Raw genomic sequence first — 22023 nt, forward strand, 5'->3', positions numbered from 1 at the left:
TATTTCATAAATTACTTTTAACCCAAAATTATTTGTTTTATTACTTCTAACCCAAAACTTTTTATCTTTTGCAATCTATCCTCATAACTTTTTTATTTTCAATTTTGGTCATTTATAGTTTTCATTTTCCGCAAATTTTTCGCTTTACGCTTGGTTCTAAATTTTGTGACTTAACACATCGCAACATGCGTCTTTGGTTTAACGTTTTTACTTTTCGTTCTAAATTTTGTGAGCTAACACGATGCAACGTGCGTGTGTGGGTGAACGTTTTTACATCGTCTATTTTTTCCCTGTTTGACAGGTTTAACATAACGTGCGAGTCCTAGATCGACTTAGTTATAACTAAAGAATCCCCGCCGCATTGCGGCGGGTCGCAATCCTAGTTAATATTATTATGAATTTCGAAACTTGTTTAGCTAGGATTTAAGATTCTATTGAAGTTTTAGTTTAACAATAGGTTATTGAATTAATAATAAGAATTTGTATTAGATTAGATTAAATACTATTATTATTTGTATTAGATTAGATTAAATATTATTATTAGTATTTTTAATAATTTTAATCAATTAAATGAGAGAATGACAAGTGTCCAAAAACAGGTTTCTTTTATTATATAGTATAGATAAAGCAAATCCATTAAGTTTGCGAGGAATAGGACACAATTTTTTATAAAAAAAAATAAAGTTAATTATACACATAGTATGGTTACTGTGATATATGCATATAAAATAGAGTTGATTACATGCATAGTATGGTTACTGTGATATATGCATATATGGTTTTGGTCACTTTTGAAATTACAGGTTATGTACTTATTGTTTGCTTACTTGTAACACTTTTGGTCCTGGACACTGACATTATATTTTCTTTTATATTTTTCATGAACCGACTAATATACCCTTACTTATTGGTAGAAGTATATTTTTATAAAAAAAAAACTCTTCACCCACTAGAGTCAAACCCTTATCCACTTCGTCTTCTTCAACGAACCGCTCCAACCACCACGAACTTGAGACCCCTTCTCCTTTCTTCATCCTCGTTTTCTGCCATTCCCTTCACATTTACCTACTTTTGATCTATAACTGGACATTCTATCATGGACCAAACAACATAAAATGTAAAGTTCTACGATTTCCTATGTACATATAGAAACACCATTGTGGACCTAACACTTACTTTCAATCTTCATCGCCCCACCCTAGTCGACACAAAAACATTTGGGTTTCATAAAATTACAATTGGTTTTCTTAAGAAAAATAGTGGTTACCTCTAACCGATTTGGGAAGAACAACACATCAATGGTTGATCTATTGGTGGCATAGTTATGTGATATGTGGTGGCAAGGGATGACGAGATGGCATGATTGTTTACTGAGAAAACGAACTACGACGGGATGTGATTTATTTGTTGTTTCAAGCATAAAAGGTATATTTAATCTAAAAACAATTTGTATAATATCAATTAGTGTCAAGAGTTAAAAACTGAATACTCAACTTATAAATCTAGGACTAAAGGTATAATACTTGTATTTTAAGTCTTAGGAATGTAGAATTGTTTCTATTACTCTTTTGTTTATTATTACTTTCTTATAAATAACAACTTAACAATTGATTTTTAGATTCATTTGTCTAAAATCATTTATCTAATTAATAAAAAAATAAGTTATTTTTTTATATTATATAAAAAATAAATAACTTTTGGAAACACCCCTAAAATCACCTTTAAAAAATGTTGTAGATTGAATTTCTAGATTTACTCATCATAATCACTTACAAACGAATAATCAAAAGTACAGCTGAGTTGACCGCCGGTGATATTTCTCTCTCTCTCTCTTCTTTCTCTCACTAGAACAACTACTCATTTACCTTTCGCACCACTTCACTTGACAAGATCTGTTTAGTTTATCTCTTCTTTTCACTAAACACACAACCAAACAAATACCCCCTGATGTAATTGATCCCCTTTTCTCCTCTCAAGAAAACATTCATTAATCCATCGGAATGTAAATGGGCTCTCTTAATCCACCGGTGCTGCCGTTAAAACGAGACTCTTTACTTAAGTCTTCCCCACAAAGACCCAGATCAAGGATTCTGATTCTCAAAAAGATTGATTACTTACAATGGATTTCTGCTTTGGCTGTATTCATCTTCTTCATGTTCCTCTTTCAATTGTTTCTCCCTCTTTCCACTGTCAACGATGATTTCTTCAAACAAAATATTGATGAGGGTTTACAAGATTTGTTCAAAGAAATTTCCACTTTGGATTTTGGTGAAGATGTTAAGTTTGTGCCCACCAGGTTATCGACGAAATTCCTGAGAGAAAAAAGTAGTAATGTTTCGTTTGGTGGCTCAAGAACAGTCACCAGATTTGGGAATAGGAAGGTTCAGCTTGCTTTGGTGAGTACCCATTTGTTGGTATGTTTGTTTTGGGTTCTGTTTCTATAGCTTTCTATTTTGTAGGTTTTTGCAGATCTGTTGGATGATCCATATCAGATATTGATGGTCACTCTTGCAGCTGCTTTGAGGGGGATTGGCTATGAATTTGAGGTACCTGCTTGTTTCATTTATGTGTGAGTTATCATAAGCAATTGAGGTCATTGTACTGTGATTATGTGTGGGCGCATATAATGTGTATATGTGTGGGCGCTCGGGGGCAAAAGTGAAAGTGCACTAATTTTAACGTTATTTACTAATTTCGTGAAAATAACGTTAAAAGAGGGGGATGGTTAATCATGCATCATGTGGTGGCGTTGATATCCGAAAGACAGGGGGTACATGCACTAATCGGCAGTTGTCTCAATTGCTGAGTGTTATGTGCCTTATGTCGAAGGCTTGATGCAAAACTACTATCGAGCTGGGGGTCTCATTGGAAGCAGCCTCTTTATTCCTACGGGGTAGAGGTAAGGCTGTCTACATCTTACCCTCCTCAGACCCTACCTTAGCTTTGCTATTGGTGGGATTTACTGAGTATGATGATGATGATGATGTACTGTGATTATTATGTAAGCATGCAAACAATATTGGTTCAGGTAAGGTCATGCTTTACATTGTTCTTCTAATACTAACCTTGTATACAGCTCAGTCTCATATAGGATTGATTAGGCTCTCAAATTTAGATTGACGATTGGATATTGATTGAGCAGAGTTCGTACATAAATCATTAAACCTCTACTTTTAGCTTAATGTCATGTTAGATTTTAAGGCTTATTACTTCCTGTGTATTGTCAAGCGACTTTATTCTAACTGGTAGTCAGGACATAGGAATGATAAATGGTAAAGTAGTTTAAGATATTCTAGCCATGAAGCTAAAGCAAAAGACATATCTTTGTGCCTGTGTTTAAAAAAGCGCGCTTAAAGCGAGCTTTAAGCGTGAAGCGCTGGAAACATCGCTTTTTTGGTCTGAAGCGTTACATTACGTGAAGCGCTGTGAAGCGAGCTTTAAGCGCGAAGCGATGATGGTTTGAAGCGACACTTCAGCCCAATCAGGTCACATTTGGGCCATTTTTTAAGCCCAACAGTCTTTAAATAGGGTTAAATGAGGCCTGTTTCTTTACCCTAAGTGTGTTTCGACTTTAATTTATGTTTTAACTATGTTTTTTATGTGTTAAGTGTGTTTTTTAGTCATGTTTTTGTGTTTGTTATTGATTAGCAAGTAGAATAGGTCATATTGATGTGTACAATATGTGTGTGTGTGTGTATATATATATATATTTTAATTTTGAGCGCTTCGTATACGTGAAGCTCTCGCTTCGCGCTTGAAGCTTCGCTTAAAGCTTTTGGAACCAAAACGCTTCGGAGCGCTTCGCGCTTTTTAAACCAAGCTTTGTGCATTGATGCCTTTCTGCAATAAGAGTTCATATCGGATTAGGTCTCTTTGGGGTTCACGAGTCACAACTATCACAACAGTACTGTACACCCCTTGTCATTAATGGTAATATATGGCTTGTGAGTTCTACTGATTCTCTTAGATGTATGTGTGAAGAGGATGATATATTGCATATAATCACTTAAGGGCATGTGCTCCCCTATGAAATTGTATGGGTAATGAAACATGAAATGCAATTCATTAGCATCACTGCACCAGGGGTGTTTGGATATGCATTTTCTGAGTGATTACAATGATTTGAAGAACCAGATATATATAATGTGAAAAATAAGGTGCTTGGAGCTATGGCCTATGGTACACATTTAATTTTACATTTATATCAATAATCAATTTTCTAATAGCAACTCCTTACCTGCTTCCCTTTGTCAGATAACTTGACCCTAAATAATCAGAAGATCCTAATTATAAATTAAACACTCTAAATTGATCATTGTGACTTAAAATATAATAGTCAGTTTAAACATCCCCGTCAACATGGACCGAGTAGACGACACACATTGATAGATTCATTGCCCCTTCCATGTTGAAATATGCAGGTATCGTAAACATTTATATAATTTCATCAATGGTTCGAGGAAAGTGCTTGCTTTTTGAATGTAGAGATAGAGTTGTTAAAAAGAAGTGGTTAAAAAGCTTAGTTAATCATCCACTTGGTTAACTTCTTGTGCAGGTTTACTCACTTGAAGATGGGCCTGTCCATCATATTTGGAGAACTATTGGAGTTCCAGTTCATATTATGGATGCTAGTGATAAATCAGCCATTATGATCGACTGGTTAAAGTATGTTTGTTTTTCATGTGTATTAGATTTTAGTTACATGAAGTTATGTAATGCATATTCTTTAGGACTGTAAGTAGTATGGTTTTGGTCCGAATAACTAACTGAACCACCCCTGCTTGGTTCCAACCGTTTTGAATTGACAAACTCTGGTTTCATAAATGATCATATCACAAGATACTGATCAACTTTGTGTTTTAACAATTTTGTATGATCTTGTAGCTATGATGGAGTACTCGTGAACTCTCTTGCAGCAAAGGATGTCGTTTCATGGTACATGGACATATTTATCTTGTCATTTCTGGTTTCATTTTAACACGTTTAGTCCAGTGATTCTATTCTTGCAAGAGACTGAATTTAGTTGTTATAGCCTTTTGCAGGAACCTTTTAAATCCGTACCTCTTATATGGACTGTTCATGAAAAATCACTCGCTACACGGGCTGCAAGATACGTCTCTAATGGCCAAGCTGAGTTGATTGATGATTGGAAAGCAATCTTTAATCGGGCTACAGTTGTCGTCTTTCCAAATTATGCCCTACCGGTATGTATAACTTAATACTCTCTTTAATGATTTTCTCATCCGGCTTTAGATATATGTATTTTATGTTACTCATTTTCAGATGTTCTATTCTGCATTTGATGCTGGAAACTATTTCGTGGTACCTGGAACTCCTTCTGAAATTTGCAAAGTAGATAAACCAACGATCTTTCATGAAGAAAATGTGCGTGTAAATATGGATATTGGGCTCAACGATTTTGTTGTTGGTATAGTGGGTAGCGAGTTTCTGTATAAAGGAATATGGCTGGAGCATGCTCTTGTTTTAAAGGCTTTATCGCCACTTTTAGCGAAGTTTCCTGATGGTGATTCCTCAAGTCCTCGTCTAAAGATTATAATTTTGAGTCAAGATTTGACCGATAATTACAGTGCAGCCATGGAGGTAAATATGTTTTAATATATTTCATTGGTTGCTCTCTTAGTTCCATAAAGATTTACGTTATTCCTTTTTTTTATTTAACCAACTTGATGTTAATGTTTAATCTCATAGGAAATTACGTCAAACCTTAATTATCCAAGAGGAACTGTGAAGCATGTTGCCATTGATGAAGATAGTGGTGTTTTAGGCATAACGGATCTAGTGATATACGGGTCATTCCTTGAAGAACTATCTTTTCCCGACGTTCTGATAAAGGCAATGTGTCTCGAGAAACCAATAATTGCTCCTGACCTATCAGTAATAAAAAAACATGTAAAAGCTACAACCTCATTCTTTGACTTCTATATGTCTTCATTTTTATATTGGAAACTAATAATTTTGATAACATATTTCAGGTCAATGATGGGGTAAATGGATATCTTTTTTCAAAGGAGAATATTAAGGATTTAACACGCGTAATGCTGCAAGTGGTGTCTGAAGAAAAGCTATCGTCTTTGGCTCGTAATATTGTGTCAACAGGCAAAAATACCGCTAAAAACATGATGGTTTTGGAATCTGTTGAAGGGCATGCTTCGTTGATAGAAAACGTCATGAAACTTCCTTCAGAAGTTGCATATCCAAGGGCAATATCGGAAATTCCTTCATATGCCAAAACAGAGTGGCAATGGCGTCTTTTTGAGGCTATTGCGGATCATGGATATGTTAATAGAACTTTGAGGATTCACCAATTCTTAGATCGGGTTGAAAGTCAGTGGAATCATACCCTGAAAGAAGAGAGTTCAGGTGCTATTCCAGCCAATGATACTTTTGTATACAGTTTATGGGAAGAAGAAAAACGAAACCAGATGATGAAAGCTAGAAAGGCACGAGAAGACGATGAGGTAATGTAAATAATTATTCTTTTTCCATGGTCTTTACAACGAATGAATAGCTAAATCCGCCACTTGACCTTTTAAAGACATTTGGGGTTCTATTTATTCGTGTATATGTGTTGTGTAGGTAAGGGATAGAAGTGAGCAATCAAGGGGAACATGGGAGGAAGTATACAAAAATGCAAAGAAAGCGGATAGAAGTAAGAATGATTTGCATGAGAGGGATGATGGAGAACTCGAAAGGACAGGTCAACCACTATGCATCTATGAACCGTACTTCGGTCAAGGATCTTGGCCTTTCCTGCACAACAAGTCAATATATCGTGGTATTGGACTTGTAAGTCACTCTGTTTTCATTGCTTATATGTAAAGGACTATCACACTTTGCATCTATATTTGAGTTTTTCTTGCATGGTTACATGGTTTTTATAGCTTTAAATTTGTCGGTCAAATGTTGACTTTTCTTGGTCTGTAGTGTTATGGGATAGATATAACGTTCTCTTGCATGACTTTTTCTTTACATGATATATTTAGGCATTTTTTGTATGATTATGCATTATGGAGTGTTTTGGTGTAAGGATATTGTCCCTTTGACTTTTTTTTTGGCTCAAATTTGACTTTTCAGTCAAGGTTTGGTTTTTATCATGGAAAATCAAGATTTTCACTTCTGAAGCGCCCTTTATACAAAAACGAATCATTATTTAGTAACTTTAAGCTAAACACTTACTGATTCGATGATATTGCAGTCCACAAAGGGCCGAAGACCAAAAAAAGATGACATTGATGCACCTTCTCGCCTTGCCCTTCTTAACACGCCTTATTACCGCGATACCCTTGGTGATTTTGGAGCTTTTTTTGCCATTGCTAACCGTATCGACCGCATACACAAGAACGCTTGGATTGGGTTTTCATCATGGCGAGCGACAGGCAGGAAGGCAAGTTAGTTTGTTAGACAGTTTCTTCAAGTTACCAAATTTTATACTAAAAATGTCGATCTTATTGTAATAAGCAGGAATCTTTATCGGAAAAGGCTGTGGTTGCTTTACTAGAAGACATTGAAGCTCAGAAACACGGTGATGCTGTCTACTTTTGGGTTCGTATGGATAAGGACCCAAGAAATCCGACACAACATGATTTTTGGTCTTTTTGTGATTCTATAAATGCCGGTAATTGCAAGTAAGGATGTTGAACTCACCCACGAACAAATCACTTTTAACCTAGTTTTCGGCAAAATTGAATGTTTGATCTAATCTTATGTGTATGATTTGTACAAGGTTTGCATACTCTGAAGCTTTTAAGAAAATCTACGGGATAAAGAATAACTCGACGGTTTTACCTCCGATGCCTGTAGATGGAGACACATGGTCCGTCATGAATAGTTGGGCCATGCCTACAAAATCGTTCCTTGAGTTTGTAATGTTCTCAAGGTTAGTTTGTGGATTGTTTTATATTATTGAATTTATACAAAAGAATCAAGCAATGAAGATGATATCTGCAGGATGTTTGTGGACGCATTAGACGCACAAGTGTACGAAGAGCATCGTCAGAGCGGTTTGTGTTACCTAAGTTTGTTAAAGGTACGCTTTTTCTTCAGCTATACGTATAGGTAGGATGGTATATACTTACACTTGTGGTTTGTTGGCAGGACAAGAACTGTTACTCGCGGGTTCTGGAGATGGTTGTAAACGTTTGGGCGTATCATAGTGCAAGAAGAATAGTGTACGTAAATCCAAACACGGGAGCAATGCAAGAACAACACGATTTCAAGAAACGTGCGGGCAAAATGTGGATCAAATGGTTTGATTACAACACCCTCAAGGCCATGGATGAAGATCTTGCTGAGGAAGCCGATTTGGACCACGATGGAAGAAGGTGGTTATGGCCGTTAACTGGTGAGGTATTCTGGCAAGGAGTCTATGAGAAAGAAAGGATCCAATTCAGAAAAGATAAAGAAACCAAGAAGCAAAAAACCCGAGCCAAGATTCAGAGAATTAAGAACCGGACCCACCAGAAAGTGATTGGGAAGTATGTTAAACCTCCGCCGGAGAGAGAAACTGGAAAGGTAACCGACACAAATCATACAGTGGCAGCAGCAAGGCTTTTGAGGTAGCCGACGGTGATTCTTGATAGCTTAACAGTGTAGTTGTAGCTTGATTACTTCAATTCTTTGTGAAAAAAAAATAGCTTTTTTTTTTCTCTTTCGGATAAGATGAGATGAAGATGCATAGGGGTTTTCATTAATCGTTTTGTATGTAAATTGCATCCTTTTTTTTGATGATGATACTGATGCTAATTTTACCAGCTCCAAGTTCTTTTGTATACTGAGAAGCTTATGTTAAACCGTTCAAACTTGTTATTTTTAATACATTTTATTATTATGTTTTGTAGTTCTAAAAATGTCTTTATGTATATTTTTTCGTTTTAAACCAGTGGCTTAACTTATATCATTAGTCTTTCTATTTTATGAAAAAATGCATCAGAATCAAGGGAGCTATTAAGTGGCTTTTTGGTTATTTGTTTAAGCTATTGTTTTTCCGGTTGTAGTTTATTTTTGTGTAGTTTAATTATTACTTGTATAGTTTTGTTCATTAATTTGTTTAACCAAGTCAAGATAGTTATTGAAGAAACTTGTATGTTTATGTTAATTACTTATTTAATTTCTAACATATAGAAGAGAAACAATCCTAACATGGGCGGACCTACATAGTGGTCAGGGTGGGCGGCCGCACCCCTTGAAAAAAAAATCAGTGTATATTTTAGGCAAAAAAAACCGACCGCACCCCTTAAAAATATGGTTGAACGCCTCATCCGCACCCTCAGCAAATAATTTCTGGGTCCGCCACTGAATCCTAATGCTTGTGTTATTAGTGTTTTGACATAATATGATTATTATAGTTTTTAGCTTTGCAGGAAATATCATAAAAATATAGATATGATTATTTGTTGATTAAGATTAGAGGTTAAACATTGTTTTTGCAATCACTAAACATAGCAAAGAAGTGATAATAGATCACTTCAAAAGACTTGGGACATAAAAAGCATTGTCTTTATGTAACTTTTTTTTAATACGGCTTGATTTATTAAAGAGAACACCCGACTCGCAAGACACTTTTTTTTTTAATACGGCTTGATTTATTAAAGAGATCACCTGACTCGCAAGACACTAGCCTGGCCAAAAGCTACAAATTACATAAACATGAGTGGATTTTGTAACCACTCGAGCCAATACATGTTACACTTTCGACTTCTACTAGTAAACCACAAAAAAACGAAAAGTTTTTATTTAAGTAATAAGAAAGCACATCGAGAATATATAAACGATGCATATGTCTTAAACGCTGCTCTTAATGGCATCGCTATAATAACTTAGACCATCGAAATACCGGTTCCAAAGCATGACACCTCCATAGTTTTGGGACATCTTAGCAAAAGGTATAACTTTGGAGGTCATTTGTGGCTTAGGAATATAACCGCTTGATGCTGCATCCCCAGATTTTGATGCTGGTACTCCGATAAATATTTTACTACCAGGAAATGATGATGTCCATTGACGCCACGATTTCATAAAGCTGGCGACATTGTTGGCATTGAACTCACATTGAGGGTTGTTATAGAACTGAACCCAAATATAGTTGAATTGGTTGGTATTGAGTGCTCTTTGAAGCTTTGCATCTGGAAACGGGCATTGTGGTGCTGCGCTTAGGTAAATCTTGTCCCCCCCGAGCTCACGTAGCCTATTAGCAAGAGCTGCATAATGAGGCTCACCTTGTTCTATATCAAAGTCAACGCCGTCTAGAACTGCATCACCAAGTGGTCTAGAGTTTGAGTGGCCTCCGAGGAAGTTGTTCCATATGTAATTGGCTACACCTCTGGCATCATCGGCTGAGGACAATGAGTAGGTGTCAGTGGCGCCCCCAATGGAGAGCAAGACCTTCACCCCTAGGCTTTGACAATGGTGGATGCCGGTGCTAACTTTGTCACAATCGTGTGGTGTCCCAGGGTCACAATGACCGGCTAGGTTCATTAGAGGAGGTTGGCCTCTGCCGAATTGAGAAAGGAATGCAATGTTAACGATGCCATATTTTCCGGTGTTACATGTATCGACAAGTTTACCCTCTCTCACATCTTGGCCCCAGTATACCACAAGTTTCCCGGCTTTGGATATCGGGGCTAGTGAGAGTGAGAGTGCAAGGGCAAACACTACTAGATAAAGTTTAGAGCCATTGTTTGTGTTTGTGTTCGTGTTCGTGTTCGTGTTTGTGTTTGTGTTTGTGTTTTCTCTTTGTGTGGAAGGGTTACCTATTTATAGAACTCATCAACTTGACTTGCCATTGACCAAAAATGTGGTTGGAATTTCCTAAAGGTTTCATATATGCCTTTTACTTTAGTTACATGAGGATGAAAAATACATACATATATAATATAGTAACTCCCCTAACGAGGTTGAGGTAACTAGTCGTGAACAAAAGGTACGTGTAGATTAAAAGTGTCGGTTCTTAAAAAAGTAACTAGAGTAAGTTTGTCACTCTAAAAAAGGTAACTCGTCATAAACTTGTAGATAATATGAATCAGCTGAGAAGAAAAGAACGTTACATTTGAGTCGTCTATCTTAAACAACTGTGATATGATGATATGTAGGTGATAAAATGTAAATACCGGCTCTTAAACCTAGTAAAGCAATATAATAGCCTTAATTTTGAAATTCCAAAATGTAAACTTTTTTAGGGCATCTAGTTCTTTGTGACCCCAACTCCTACGGCAAACATGGATTCTTGGTCCCCATTTCGTACATTATGGTTTGTTTATTTGATTTCCTTCTGGTTTTTGTTAAAGATAATGCAATGATATATGGTGCCCAGGTGATGTTATCATTATAAAAGATTATTAAGTATATTTAAAATTAGTTAAAACTCATGTAAGAGCTAGGTAGGGGGATAATGAAAGATCTATATATACTTAGGATTTGTGGAATTTATATGTTGTATAAAATGAAATTGAGTTATAAGATGACTGGTTGGGGTTAACTAAAACTTTTTATGACACAAGTCACAAATATAGGAGGAATGTTTATCATACTCGAGGTGAAATATCGATACTATTAAAACACTAGGGACTAGATTAGTAACTTTACTTGGTGTGGAAGGGTTAGAGAAACAAACAAACTACACCAAGTTGACGAATTGCTGTAGTTCGTTTCAGATTTCCTCTCTCTTTATTTTTCATACTCCCTTCCCGTAAAATCACATTTAAACTTATCATATATACCCTCTATATATGTCATCATTTTTTAACAGTATTCTTTTTGTTACAAAACAAATTCAAAAGTGTTAAAAAATATTATAAACATTTCTTTTTTCAAAATTTTTGTTTGTTTTTTATGTTTATTTAAAATTTTTTAAAGTGTTCACTTCGATCAGAAGTCTTAAAATGGTTTTAACTTGTTTGGAACATACTTCTTACACTAATTAAATTTGAACTTATATAGATTGTTAATTTATAGTTGAGTTAATTACATAGTTAGTCCCTGTGGTTTGTACAAAATAACATACTTAGGTACTAATAGTTTAAAATCACCTTCTAGGGTATTAACTTTTCATTTTATAACGTTTGGAGGTATTAACTTCTTGGGTATTAACATAGTTAGTCTCCCTGTGGTTTGCACAAAATAACATACTTAGGTACTAATAGAATGTGATTTTAAACCTACAAATAACGTTAATACCTCCAAACGTTACAAAATGAAAAGTTAATACCATAGAATGTGATTTTAAACTATTAGTACCTATACATTTTACTTTGTGCAAACCACAGGGACTAACTATGTAATTAACTTTTTATAGTTTGATAAAATTATTTTAGTATCTATTGTTTAGAGTTAATTACATTGTTAGTCTCCGTAGTTTGTGGAAAGTAACAACATCGGGTACTAATAGTATAAAGTAACAGTATGAGGTTTTAACTTTTAATTTTGTAACATCCTAGGGCCTTAAGTTTAACTTTTGTTAACTTTTCTGTTAAATTAAAAAAAAAATTGAAATGAAATGACCAAAATAGCCTTTTAGGGGCCATTTGTGTAATTCACTTTATTATAATATAATTGTTCATTTAGCATTTACACGAAGTATTACAAGTCGGTCGTGATAATTGGACTCAAAGGAGGTTGTTGAAGGTTAAATTTAAAATAAACTAGAATTGAGACCCGCCGCAATGCGGCGGGGATTCTTTAGTTATAACTAAGTCGACCTAGGACCTGCACCTTATGTTAAACCTGTCAAACGGGAAAAAATAGACGATGTAAAAACGTTCACCCATACACGCACGTTGCGTCGTGTTAACTCGCAAAATTTAGAACGAAACATAAAAACGTTAAACCAAAGACGCACGTTGCGATGTGTTAAGTCACAAAATTTAGAACCAAGCATAAAGCGGAAAATTTGCGAAAAATGAAAACAATAAAGGATCAAAGTTGAAAGTAAAAAAAGTTGTGAGGATAGATTGCAAAAGATAAAAAATTTTGGGTTAAAAGTAAAAAAAACAAACAGTTTTGGGTTAAAAGTAATTTATGAAATACTTTTGGGTAAAAATTAAAAAAAAAATCATTTTTTTTTTGGAAAACCCCTAAAGCCAAGGTTACGACAACCATATATATACATAACCATTTTTTCTTTGGAAACCCCCAAAGCACACCCCGCGTTGCGGCGGGGCGTAAAACGGTGTCAAATAGTACTAATGTCACACAACCGTGATCGACCACCAACACTGACTCGACCTAGGATCTGTGTGTTGCGACGAACCTGTTAAACATGAAAAAATAGAGGTAAAAACGTTGAACCACACATGCACGTTGCGCCGTGTTAACTTGCAAAATTTGAAACAAAACATAAAAAAGTTGAACCACACTCGTACGTTGCGTCGTATTAACTCGAAAAATTTAGAACTATACGTAATGGAACGTAAAAACGTTAAACCAAAGACGAAAAATATAATTGACAAAAGTTGTGAAGTTAAATTGCAAATAGTGAAAAGTTTTGAGTTAAAGTGAAAAAAAAAATTTGTAGGGTTAAAATTGTAAAAGGTAAAAACCTTTGAGTTAAAACTAAAAAATCAAGTTTTTTTTTAAAAAATCCTCAAAGCATAAGTTACAAGTGTTTATGTATGAAAAAGTTACTTATTTATATATGGAAGGGTAAATTATTTTTTGAGTCCCTGTGTTTTATACGATTTAACTAGTTGAGTCCAAAAGCAAAAAGTTTAACGACCTGAGTCCCTATAGCCACTTTTCTTAACCATTTGAGTCCAAATTTTTAACACAGTTAAAATTGTGTTGTCAAGTTTTGTTAAATGACCAAATTACCCCTTTATTAAAAAATTAAAAAAACTAATTTAAATGACCGATCTAAATTCTAAATCACAAATCAACAAATTAACCTAAACAAATTGAAATCAGATCAACACAAGTATATAAGACTATCCACATCAAGGATGTTTGTAGGTGACATGGAGGGTGTTCATTCCTATGTGGAGGGTATTTGCGAGAGGGATGGATTAGTGGGTGTTGTAGAGGATGACATGGAGGGTGTTCATTCTTCATAATTTTTGGGGAAGAATGGTGAAGAATGGCCTAATGGTGGGTCCTTTCCTTTTTTTATAAGGTTGTTTGTGGGATGGATATATATGTTATTGTTGTGGGTAAAAAGTGTTTATGGGAAGAATAAGTGAAAAGCTGATGTAGCATGCTGATTAGGCTGTTTGTAGAAAGGATAGCCTTTCACTGATGCAGATAGTCTAACAAAGTATAAAGTCACTGTTAAGCTCTTCGAGCCACCGCAAGACGCTATCGAACGTAGTGCTTCTGGAGATATCATAAACAATCAACGCACCAACAGCACCACGGTAGTACGCAGTGGTAACCACACAGAAGCGTTCCTCACCGGCGGTATCCCAAATCTGAGCCTTAACTTCTTTTCCGTCGATCCATGCTCTGAGTCTGAAACTCGACGCCGATTATGGCCTTTGAGTGCAGATTGAACTCGTTACGAGTGTATCTCGAGAGGAGGTTTGATTTTCCGGCGGCGGAGTCGCCTATGATGACGACTTTGAAGAGGTATTCTTCTCCTTCGTCGTCTGATGAGTCCATTGTGATGTATGTGAGAGTTTGGGGAATTGATGAAGATTTTTTTTTTAGAGAAGAAATACGATCCATATTCTAATACAGACATACGTGGTGTAGATACATGTATGTATGTATGTATTTTAGTAAGAATAATAATTTACATCGAGATAGTTGGTAAACGGGCTACAAGCTGCGCCGCTACCCCTTTTTGAATAGCAAAACTAAGCCTTTTAAAAACTACGTCCATAGATCTCGGGGTCATAACATTACTATGCATGACCCTTTGAACTCGACTAAGTAGGTCCACAGCCTCTGGCGCCAGAAAACCAAAAGTATCAAAAGCAAATGGGATAAACACGTGCTGGTTGTCAAGGCATGCTTTCTCATGCTTGATCACCTTACCCGAAGCAGCATTTAAAGCAGCCTGACCCACTGTGAAAGCACTACTCCCTAAGCCCACAAGCGGAGAAACCCCTGTTAGATCCACACATGCGTGTTTTCCTCCTACCCATCCAAAGACCAGAATGTCAGCTGGTCGAAGGGTAGATCTCCCTTCCAACGGGTCTGTTAAGAAGTTAACGGGTGCCTCTTTCTTAGCAGAAATGCCAGCGCACCTGAATATGTCAAAAAGGACATCCCTAACCAAATCATGTCGGTTTTTTATTTGATTGAGAAGGTGGACAGCAGGAAACAGTCGGGGTCTTCTTTCGCTGCCGCCGTCAATCACGGTGTGGGACCCTTGCAACTTGCTGTCTACGGTGGTGGTGATAGTGGTGGGGATGGTGGCGGTGGTGAGGATGATGGTAGTGTGGTGGGGATAATGGTGCGGTGGTGAGGATGACGGTGGTGTGGTGAGGATAATGGTATGGTGGTGGGGATGATGGTAGTGTAGTGGTGGGGCTGGTGATAGATTTCTAGGGAATGGGGGTGATTAAAAGGATAGAGGAGATGATAGGGATTTTATAGGGAAGATGTGGAGGGTATTTTGGTCATTTAACAATATTTAACTAAAAAAATTTAACAGTGTTAGAAAATTGGACTCAAATGGTTAAAGAAAATGATTATAGGGACTCAAGTCATTAAATTTTTTGCTTTTAGACTCAGCTAGTTAAAACCTATAAAACATGGACTCAAAAATAATTATTCCATATATAAATAAGCAAACTTTTTGTGCATAACAACTTGTAACATGTGCTTTGTGAGTTTTTCAAAAAACAAAACTTCCTTTTTTAATTTTAATCCAAAGGTTTTTAACTTTTACAATTTTAACCCTACATAATTTGTTTTTTTAACTTTAACCCAAACTTTTCATTATTTTTAACCTAAAAGTTTTTACCTTTTGCAATTTTAACCCTACATAATATGTTTTTTTTAACTTTAACCCAAAACGTTTCATTATTTGCAATTTAACTTCACAGCTTTTGTCACTTATACTTTTCATCTTTGGCAAATTTTCGTTTTACGTATAGTTCTTAATTTTTCGAGTTAATACGACGCAACGTACAAGTGTGGGTCAACTTTTTTATGTTTTGTTTCAAATTTTGCAAGTTAATACGACGCAACATACATGTGTGGTTCAACGTTTTTACCTCTATTTTTCCATGTTTGACAGGTTCGTCGCAACACGCAAACCCTAGGTCGAGTCAGTGTTGGTGGTCGATAACGGTTGTGTGACATTAGTACTATTTGACACCGTTTTACGCCCCGTCGCAACGCGGCGTGTGCTTTGGGGGTTTTCCAAAGAAAAAATCGTTATGCATCTGGTTGTCGTAACCTTGGCTTTGGGGGTTTCCAAAAAAAATTGATTTTTTTACTTTTCACCCAAAAGTATTTCATAAATTACTTTTAACCTGAAACTATTTGTTTTTTTTTTACTTTTAACCCAAAACTTTTTATCTTTTGCAATCTATCCGCATAAATTTTTTACTTTCAACTTTGGTCCTTTACAGTTTTCATTTTCCACAAATTTTTCGCTTTATGCTTGGTTCTAAATTTTGTGCCTTAACACATCGCAACGTGCGTCTTTTGTTTAACTTTTTTACGTTTCGTTATAAATTTTGCGAGTTAACATGACGCAACATGCGTGTGTGGGTGAATGTTTTTACATCGTCTATTTTTCCCGTTTGACAGATTTAACATAATGTGCGAGTCCTAGATCTACTTAGTCATAACTAAAGAATCCCCGCCGCATTGCGGCGGGTCTCAATTCTAGTTTGGAATAATATTTCATCTGGTAACCACCTCCGATTTGGGCAAAGCAGACTTGTAATTTGGGCTTCAGTGCTGGTATCTAGCGGCCCAGTCAAATAATATCTATAACAACCCACACATACACACACACGTGGCAAGAAATATCCAGACATTTCGATTCCGAGAGAGAAACCTCTGGAAAACCGTAGATAGAGATGAACCAACCAACCAAACAAACAACTAACGGCAGTCAGGCAGGCAGTATCTTAGTATAAATAAGGCTCCGCTCCAATGGGTTGTCAACAAGAAGAAGAAGAAGAAGAAGAAGAAGCGAAAACAGAAGTCGACAATCGTCTGGGTTGGTGGATCAAGGTTGAACTGATAACGGACTTATTTGGATTTGCGGAATCGATTGGTGGTACATTATTATTTTGCTGTAAGTCACTCTCCATATAATACAATAATTCTCTTGTCTCGAATTTATTATTGTTTTTAACATCCTCTTCCTTTTTGATCTGTTTGTTACTTCAACTTTGCTGGATTTTGAACTTGGTTGTTTGGCTACTGAGCATTAGATTAGAATTAATAATTATACTGCTTGCTAGTTTCATTCATCACTGTATTTCTGAATTCTGACCATGAATCTGGCTGGCTGGAGCTTAATCTTTTTCTTATTTATTGGCTTTAAAATAAAACTTGACTATGGAAGGCTTGTTTTTTTTTTTATTAAAAAAATTGGTTTGGTTATCCTGTGAATTATGATATCTTCTTAGTAAGCTGCTGCTGCTGCTGCATGATTTTTACTGTTATTTAGATTGATCATTATACTTGTGATTTTAGCTTCAAACTTTTAACTTGAAAGTTAGGTACACTCCCATTCTTAAATCTATGACTCCTTCCTCCTTAGCTGCTGACAGACAGTTGTTTAATAATTCCGTTTCCTTCCAGGTGCTATTTTACTTTCATAACTGTATCAGTCTGTCTGTCAATCCTCTATTTCTTCAAGAATAATGTATCCTGCATACATGTGGACAGATCCTCATCATGCCCACCCATCTCATATGCTCCCCCCTTATCCTCTCCCACAACAACATCATGGTTATGGTTGTTGCAACCATACTCCTTATTATGGTGGCTGTCCTTACTCACATTACACTCACTACCCTCCTTACTATCCTCCTCATGGAGTATATTCTCCCTTTCCAGCTCCTTACTCCCTTCCTCCACAACATTATTATTATTCTTCGGTTAACCACCCCAGCTACAATTACCACAATAACAACAACCATCCTTGTTCTGCCTGCAATCACAAGGAGGATGACAAGGGACCGAGAGTTAACGAGGAGGAGGAGTCACAGGTTGACAACAAAACAAGCGACTCTCTGGTTCCTTTGTTTTTGAAAGACCGTCCGATCATGTGGGTTCCTCCTGGGTACAATGAATCCAAGGAAAGTGACAAGGATAATAAGTATTCTCATGAACCTGTTTTGGTAAAGCATCTTGAACCGTCAAAAGACCACCCTGATTATCCGATCATGTGGGTTCCTAGTGGGTACGACAAATCGAAGGCAAACGACAAGGACAAGTATTCTAATGAGCCTGTTTCGGTAAAGCGTCTTGAACCGTCAAAAGACCTACCTGATTATCCGATCATGTGGGTTCCTCGTGGGTACACCGAATCATCAGCGAATGACAAGGGAAGGAATTCTAATGATCCTGTTTTAGTAAAGCATCCGGAACCGTCGAAATGGGGTGGGAATGGTGAACTGGCCCAAGATGAACAGGGTGGGACTGGGGATGGGAATCGGTTCCCGTTTAAGATATTTTGGTTGCCTTCTAAGAATGATCAAGTGGGAAAGGATACCAAGGAGAACAATCTTGATCTGGTAGCTAACAAGGGATTGTTAGATGAAAAGGCAACCAAAAAGGGTTCAGGCGGTGAGGGTGAGTGTGAGACTAGTAGTAAGCATGCTGCCCGAAAGGTTTTTCCGGTGAAACAAGCGAGTACAAATGAGGAGGCTAGTAGTAAGCATGCTATCCAAAAGGTGATTCCGGTGAAACAAGCGAGTACAAATGAGGAAAAGAAGAACCCGAGAAGTATGAATACCAATTCAGATTCTGTGGAGAAAACTGATAATGGGGGCAAGACTTCACCAAAGGCATCCAAATTACCACCTGTTTGTCTTCGTATTGACCCCCTGCCAAAAAAGAAGAAAACTTCACGCTCACCTAGCCCTGGTGATAAAGAAAGATCAAACGGGTCGCCGGTTAACAGTCCAAAATCTTCTCAGCAGCAGGCACAGGTCTTAAAGAAGAGCAAGGAGGAGCAAAGTGAAGGTGATATCAAAACCGTTGACCATGCCAATAAGGTCAAACAAGCTAATCTTGCTGAACATGCCGATAATGTCGAACGAGCTAATCTTGCTGATCATGTCAATAAAGTCGAACCAGCTAATCTTGCTGATCCTGCCAATAAGGTCGAACAAGCTAATCTCGCTGATCTTGGCGATGTACCAAGGGAAAAAGGAGAGGAGAAGAAGAATATGTCAGAACATGAAGCGGCTTTGATCATACAGTCTGTGTATCATGGTTTTGAAGTGAGGAAATCACAGCCGCTGAAGAAGCTAAGGCAAATTTATGAAGTTAGAAAAATGGTTGCCGACCTGACAAATCGTATTCAAGACATGGAAACATGCCTTGATAGTAAGAAAGCCGTTATTATCGGGGAGACCATAATGAGCCTTCTGCTAAAGCTAGACACCATCCAGGTATATATTTCTCCCGATTTGACATTTTGTTAATTAAATTTTGTTCAATAAAAAGATATGTTATACTAGTTTTATGATATGATGTTTATCAGGGTCTGCATCCATTCGTACGGGAGGTTAGGAAGTCGGTTGCGAAGGAGCTCGTGGGTTTACAAGAGAAGCTTGATTATCTAACATCTGTGAAATCTGAAACCCCAAGTGAGGGAAGTATGCATCCTGAAGATGATGGGAAGCTTGATCAGGCACAAGCCCAAACTGGTTTATGTGAGAATCGTGAACACAACGATGATGCAGAAGCCTGCAAGACCACCAATGTTGAGCAGCAATTGGAGAAGAGCACTGAAGGTGGTTCCATTCAAGATAGATTCGATCAGGCACCAACTGAATCTGATTCAGTTATATGTGAGAATCATGGAGTGGAAGTTACAGTCTCACAAGAAGGATGTGATACCATTGGTGAGACACATAAAGAGAAGATTGATCGGGCACCAACTGAATCTGATGAAGCTCTTGGGTTGTGTGAGAATCATGAAGTAGAAGCTTCAGATACACAACAAGGCTGTAACATAGTTGGTGAGCCACAATTGGAATCGCATAAAGGAAAAATCGATCAGGCACCAACTGAATGTAATGAAGCCGAGAATCATGAAGTGGAAGCTTCAGAGTCGCAAGGAGAAGGCTGTAATAGCGTTGGTGAGCGGCAACTGGATGAGGTGCAGTTGGAATCACATAAAGAGAAGTTCGATCACGCACCAACTGAATGTGATGAAGCGGTGGGTCTGTGTGAAAATCATGAAGTTAGAGTTACAGAATCACAAGAAGGCTGTAATACCATTGGTGAGGAGCCATCGCATGAAGGAAAGTTTGATCAGGCCCCAACCGAATGTCAGGAAGCTCAGGAGTTCCATAAAGAGAATCATGAAGTGGAGCCCACAGAGTCACTATTGGAATCGCAGAAAGAGAAGACTGGTCAAGCACCAACTGAATGTGTTGGGTTGTGTGAGAGTCATGAAGTGAAAGCCACAGAGTCGCAAGTAGGCTGTAACTGTAATACTCCGCAACTGGAATCGGATAAAGATCAGGAGGCACCAACTGAATTTGATGAAGTGGAAGCTACAGTCTCACAAGAAGGCTGTAATACCAGTGCTGAGCTGCATAATGATCAGGCACCAGCTGAATGTGATAGGCTGCATAAGGAGGATCATGAAGTGGAAGCTACAACCATTGGCGAGTCGCATAAAGAGAAGTCCGATCAGGCACCAAGTGAATGTGACGTTGAATCTAGAGACGGTGGTGTAGAATGCAACGACGATATGAAGGTTGAAGAGTACACTGGGGAGGTTAATAAGAAGAAGAAGCAAGTTGAGAGGGAAGAGTTGGTGAATGTGGAAAGCATGGTGGAGGAGGAGAATGAGAAGCTTAGGGTGGCGGTGGAGGAACTGATGAAGGCGGGGAATGAACAGTTGGAGGTGATAAGGGAGCTGACAGGAAGAGTGAAGGAGTTGGAGAAAAAGCTTTCCAATTCCAAAAGCAAGAAGCTAAACAAGAAGAGCAGGAGGTCACGTGGTTGTAGTGGTATTCAAAAGGATTATTATAGCTTATTAGTGTGATCATTTGTGTGTGTGTGTGTCAACAGTTGTTTAATGTATGATGGATATTCAGAAATAAGCATGTTGTTTGTTTTTCCTTTTGAGCCCATCGTATTCATATTTGTTATGCTGAATAATAAGATGGGCTCGTGTTTGTGGGTATAAATAAAGTTAATAATGGCAGGCAAAGCTACTTGAAGTTTCAAAAGTGAGAAGAATGTCACGGGCCAAATGTTTGAAGATCGCAATGCTATGGGCTGTGCTTGAACGCTTGGGTTACTGGCTAGTCCTGGACTTTATCGGGGGACGGAGTCAGTGTCAATGAAGAGGTGTACGTGCCTAGTCATGCAAACGACGAACGCACCACTGGTCGAGAGCTGGCGCCGCTCTCCTGATGAGTCCAAGGCAGGACGAAACCAGTGACCCACACAAAGAAGCGGGATGGATTGGCTTGTCCCCGGGGACTTGGGGACGCCACACGGGGTCGAAAACTAACCCCGTGACAAGAAGCTATAATGGGCTACGTTCTATTTTTGTGTGATTAAACCCAAATAACATTTCTCTATTCATATACTTGAGCAGCTCATATATGTGGACCTATTTTAAAAAAGGTAACAATAATTTAGCATACATTTTTTTTTTAATATTACTTGCTCTTAAATTACACTAAATAAATCTTAATCTACTCTTTGCTTAGAATTAAACCCAAGACTCACCAGTAACGTCTATCAAGGGAGCTGGTCTCATATTAGCGCATACAATTTTATTGATTACATCTCTTTTGTTCAAAAATATATTTTAAAAGTTTTAAAACACGTAAATTTTGTTGGTTTTAATATTAGGTTTGGTACTTTGGTTAAAATTGTAAGGAGGCAAAAGTTGAAGGGTTGTTT

At 37.3% G+C, this 22023-nt stretch overlaps 3 protein-coding genes across 4 annotated transcripts; 2 read left to right on the top strand and 1 right to left on the bottom strand.

The window, feature by feature from the left end:
• Positions 1 to 1779: 1779 nt before the first annotated feature.
• LOC110864507 lies at positions 1780 to 8861 on the top strand. The gene is made up of 14 exons (XM_022113587.2): positions 1780 to 2396; positions 2460 to 2546; positions 4556 to 4665; positions 4885 to 4935; positions 5033 to 5204; positions 5284 to 5601; positions 5710 to 5910; positions 5994 to 6479; positions 6598 to 6807; positions 7217 to 7405; positions 7483 to 7646; positions 7745 to 7897; positions 7969 to 8047; positions 8116 to 8861. The coding sequence occupies exons 1-14, from the start codon at positions 2007 to 2009 to the stop codon at positions 8578 to 8580; spliced, it is 3075 nt and encodes a 1024-aa protein (XP_021969279.1). The 5' UTR covers positions 1780 to 2006; the 3' UTR covers positions 8581 to 8861.
• Positions 8862 to 9579: 718 nt separating this feature from the next.
• On the bottom strand, positions 9580 to 14607 carry LOC110944314 (basic endochitinase). Its single transcript, XM_022185976.1, has 2 exons — positions 14430 to 14607; positions 9580 to 10769 (listed from the first exon to the last, which is right to left on the bottom strand). The coding sequence occupies exons 1-2, from the start codon at positions 14605 to 14607 to the stop codon at positions 9802 to 9804; spliced, it is 1146 nt and encodes a 381-aa protein (XP_022041668.1). The 3' UTR covers positions 9580 to 9801.
• A 2312-nt stretch (positions 14608 to 16919) lies between these two features.
• Positions 16920 to 21231, top strand: LOC110864506 (BAG family molecular chaperone regulator 6). 2 transcript variants are annotated; one of them, XM_022113586.2, is made up of 4 exons: positions 16920 to 17209; positions 17722 to 19541; positions 19634 to 20464; positions 20648 to 21231. In XM_022113586.2, exons 2-4 carry the CDS (start codon positions 17784 to 17786, stop codon positions 21149 to 21151), a joined length of 3093 nt encoding a protein of 1030 aa, XP_021969278.1. In that variant the 5' UTR covers positions 16920 to 17209; positions 17722 to 17783; the 3' UTR covers positions 21152 to 21231. The 2 variants fall into 2 exon arrangements, with proteins under 2 accessions (XP_021969278.1, XP_021969277.1); XM_022113585.2 differs by having other exon boundaries at positions 19634 to 21231.
• The last annotated feature ends 792 nt before the right edge of the window (positions 21232 to 22023 follow it).

This window comes from Helianthus annuus, chromosome 13, assembly GCF_002127325.2.
Source record: "Helianthus annuus cultivar XRQ/B chromosome 13, HanXRQr2.0-SUNRISE, whole genome shotgun sequence".
Taxonomy (NCBI): domain Eukaryota; kingdom Viridiplantae; phylum Streptophyta; class Magnoliopsida; order Asterales; family Asteraceae; genus Helianthus; species Helianthus annuus.

What these genes read in the sequence shown, in the direction of transcription:
- LOC110864507 (XM_022113587.2), top strand. Translation starts at nt 2,007, where the DNA reads ATGGGCTCTCTTAATCCACCGGTGCTGCCGTTAAAACGAGACTCTTTA. An exon ending in ATTATGATCGACTGGTTAAA is followed by an intron (nt 4,666 to 4,884) that starts GTATGTTTGTTT and finishes ATGATCTTGTAG; the next exon opens with CTATGATGGAGTACTCGTGA. An exon ending in ATAAATGCCGGTAATTGCAA is followed by an intron (nt 7,647 to 7,744) that starts GTAAGGATGTTG and finishes GATTTGTACAAG; the next exon opens with GTTTGCATACTCTGAAGCTT.
- LOC110944314 (XM_022185976.1), bottom strand. Translation starts at nt 14,607, where the DNA reads ATGGACTCATCAGACGACGAAGGAGAAGAATACCTCTTCAAAGTCGTC. An exon ending in CATGGATCGACGGAAAAGAA is followed by an intron (nt 10,770 to 14,429) that starts GTTAAGGCTCAG and finishes TTCTATAAATAG; the next exon opens with GTAACCCTTCCACACAAAGA.
- LOC110864506 (XM_022113585.2), top strand. Translation starts at nt 17,784, where the DNA reads ATGTATCCTGCATACATGTGGACAGATCCTCATCATGCCCACCCATCT. An exon ending in TAAAGCTAGACACCATCCAG is followed by an intron (nt 19,542 to 19,633) that starts GTATATATTTCT and finishes GATGTTTATCAG; the next exon opens with GGTCTGCATCCATTCGTACG.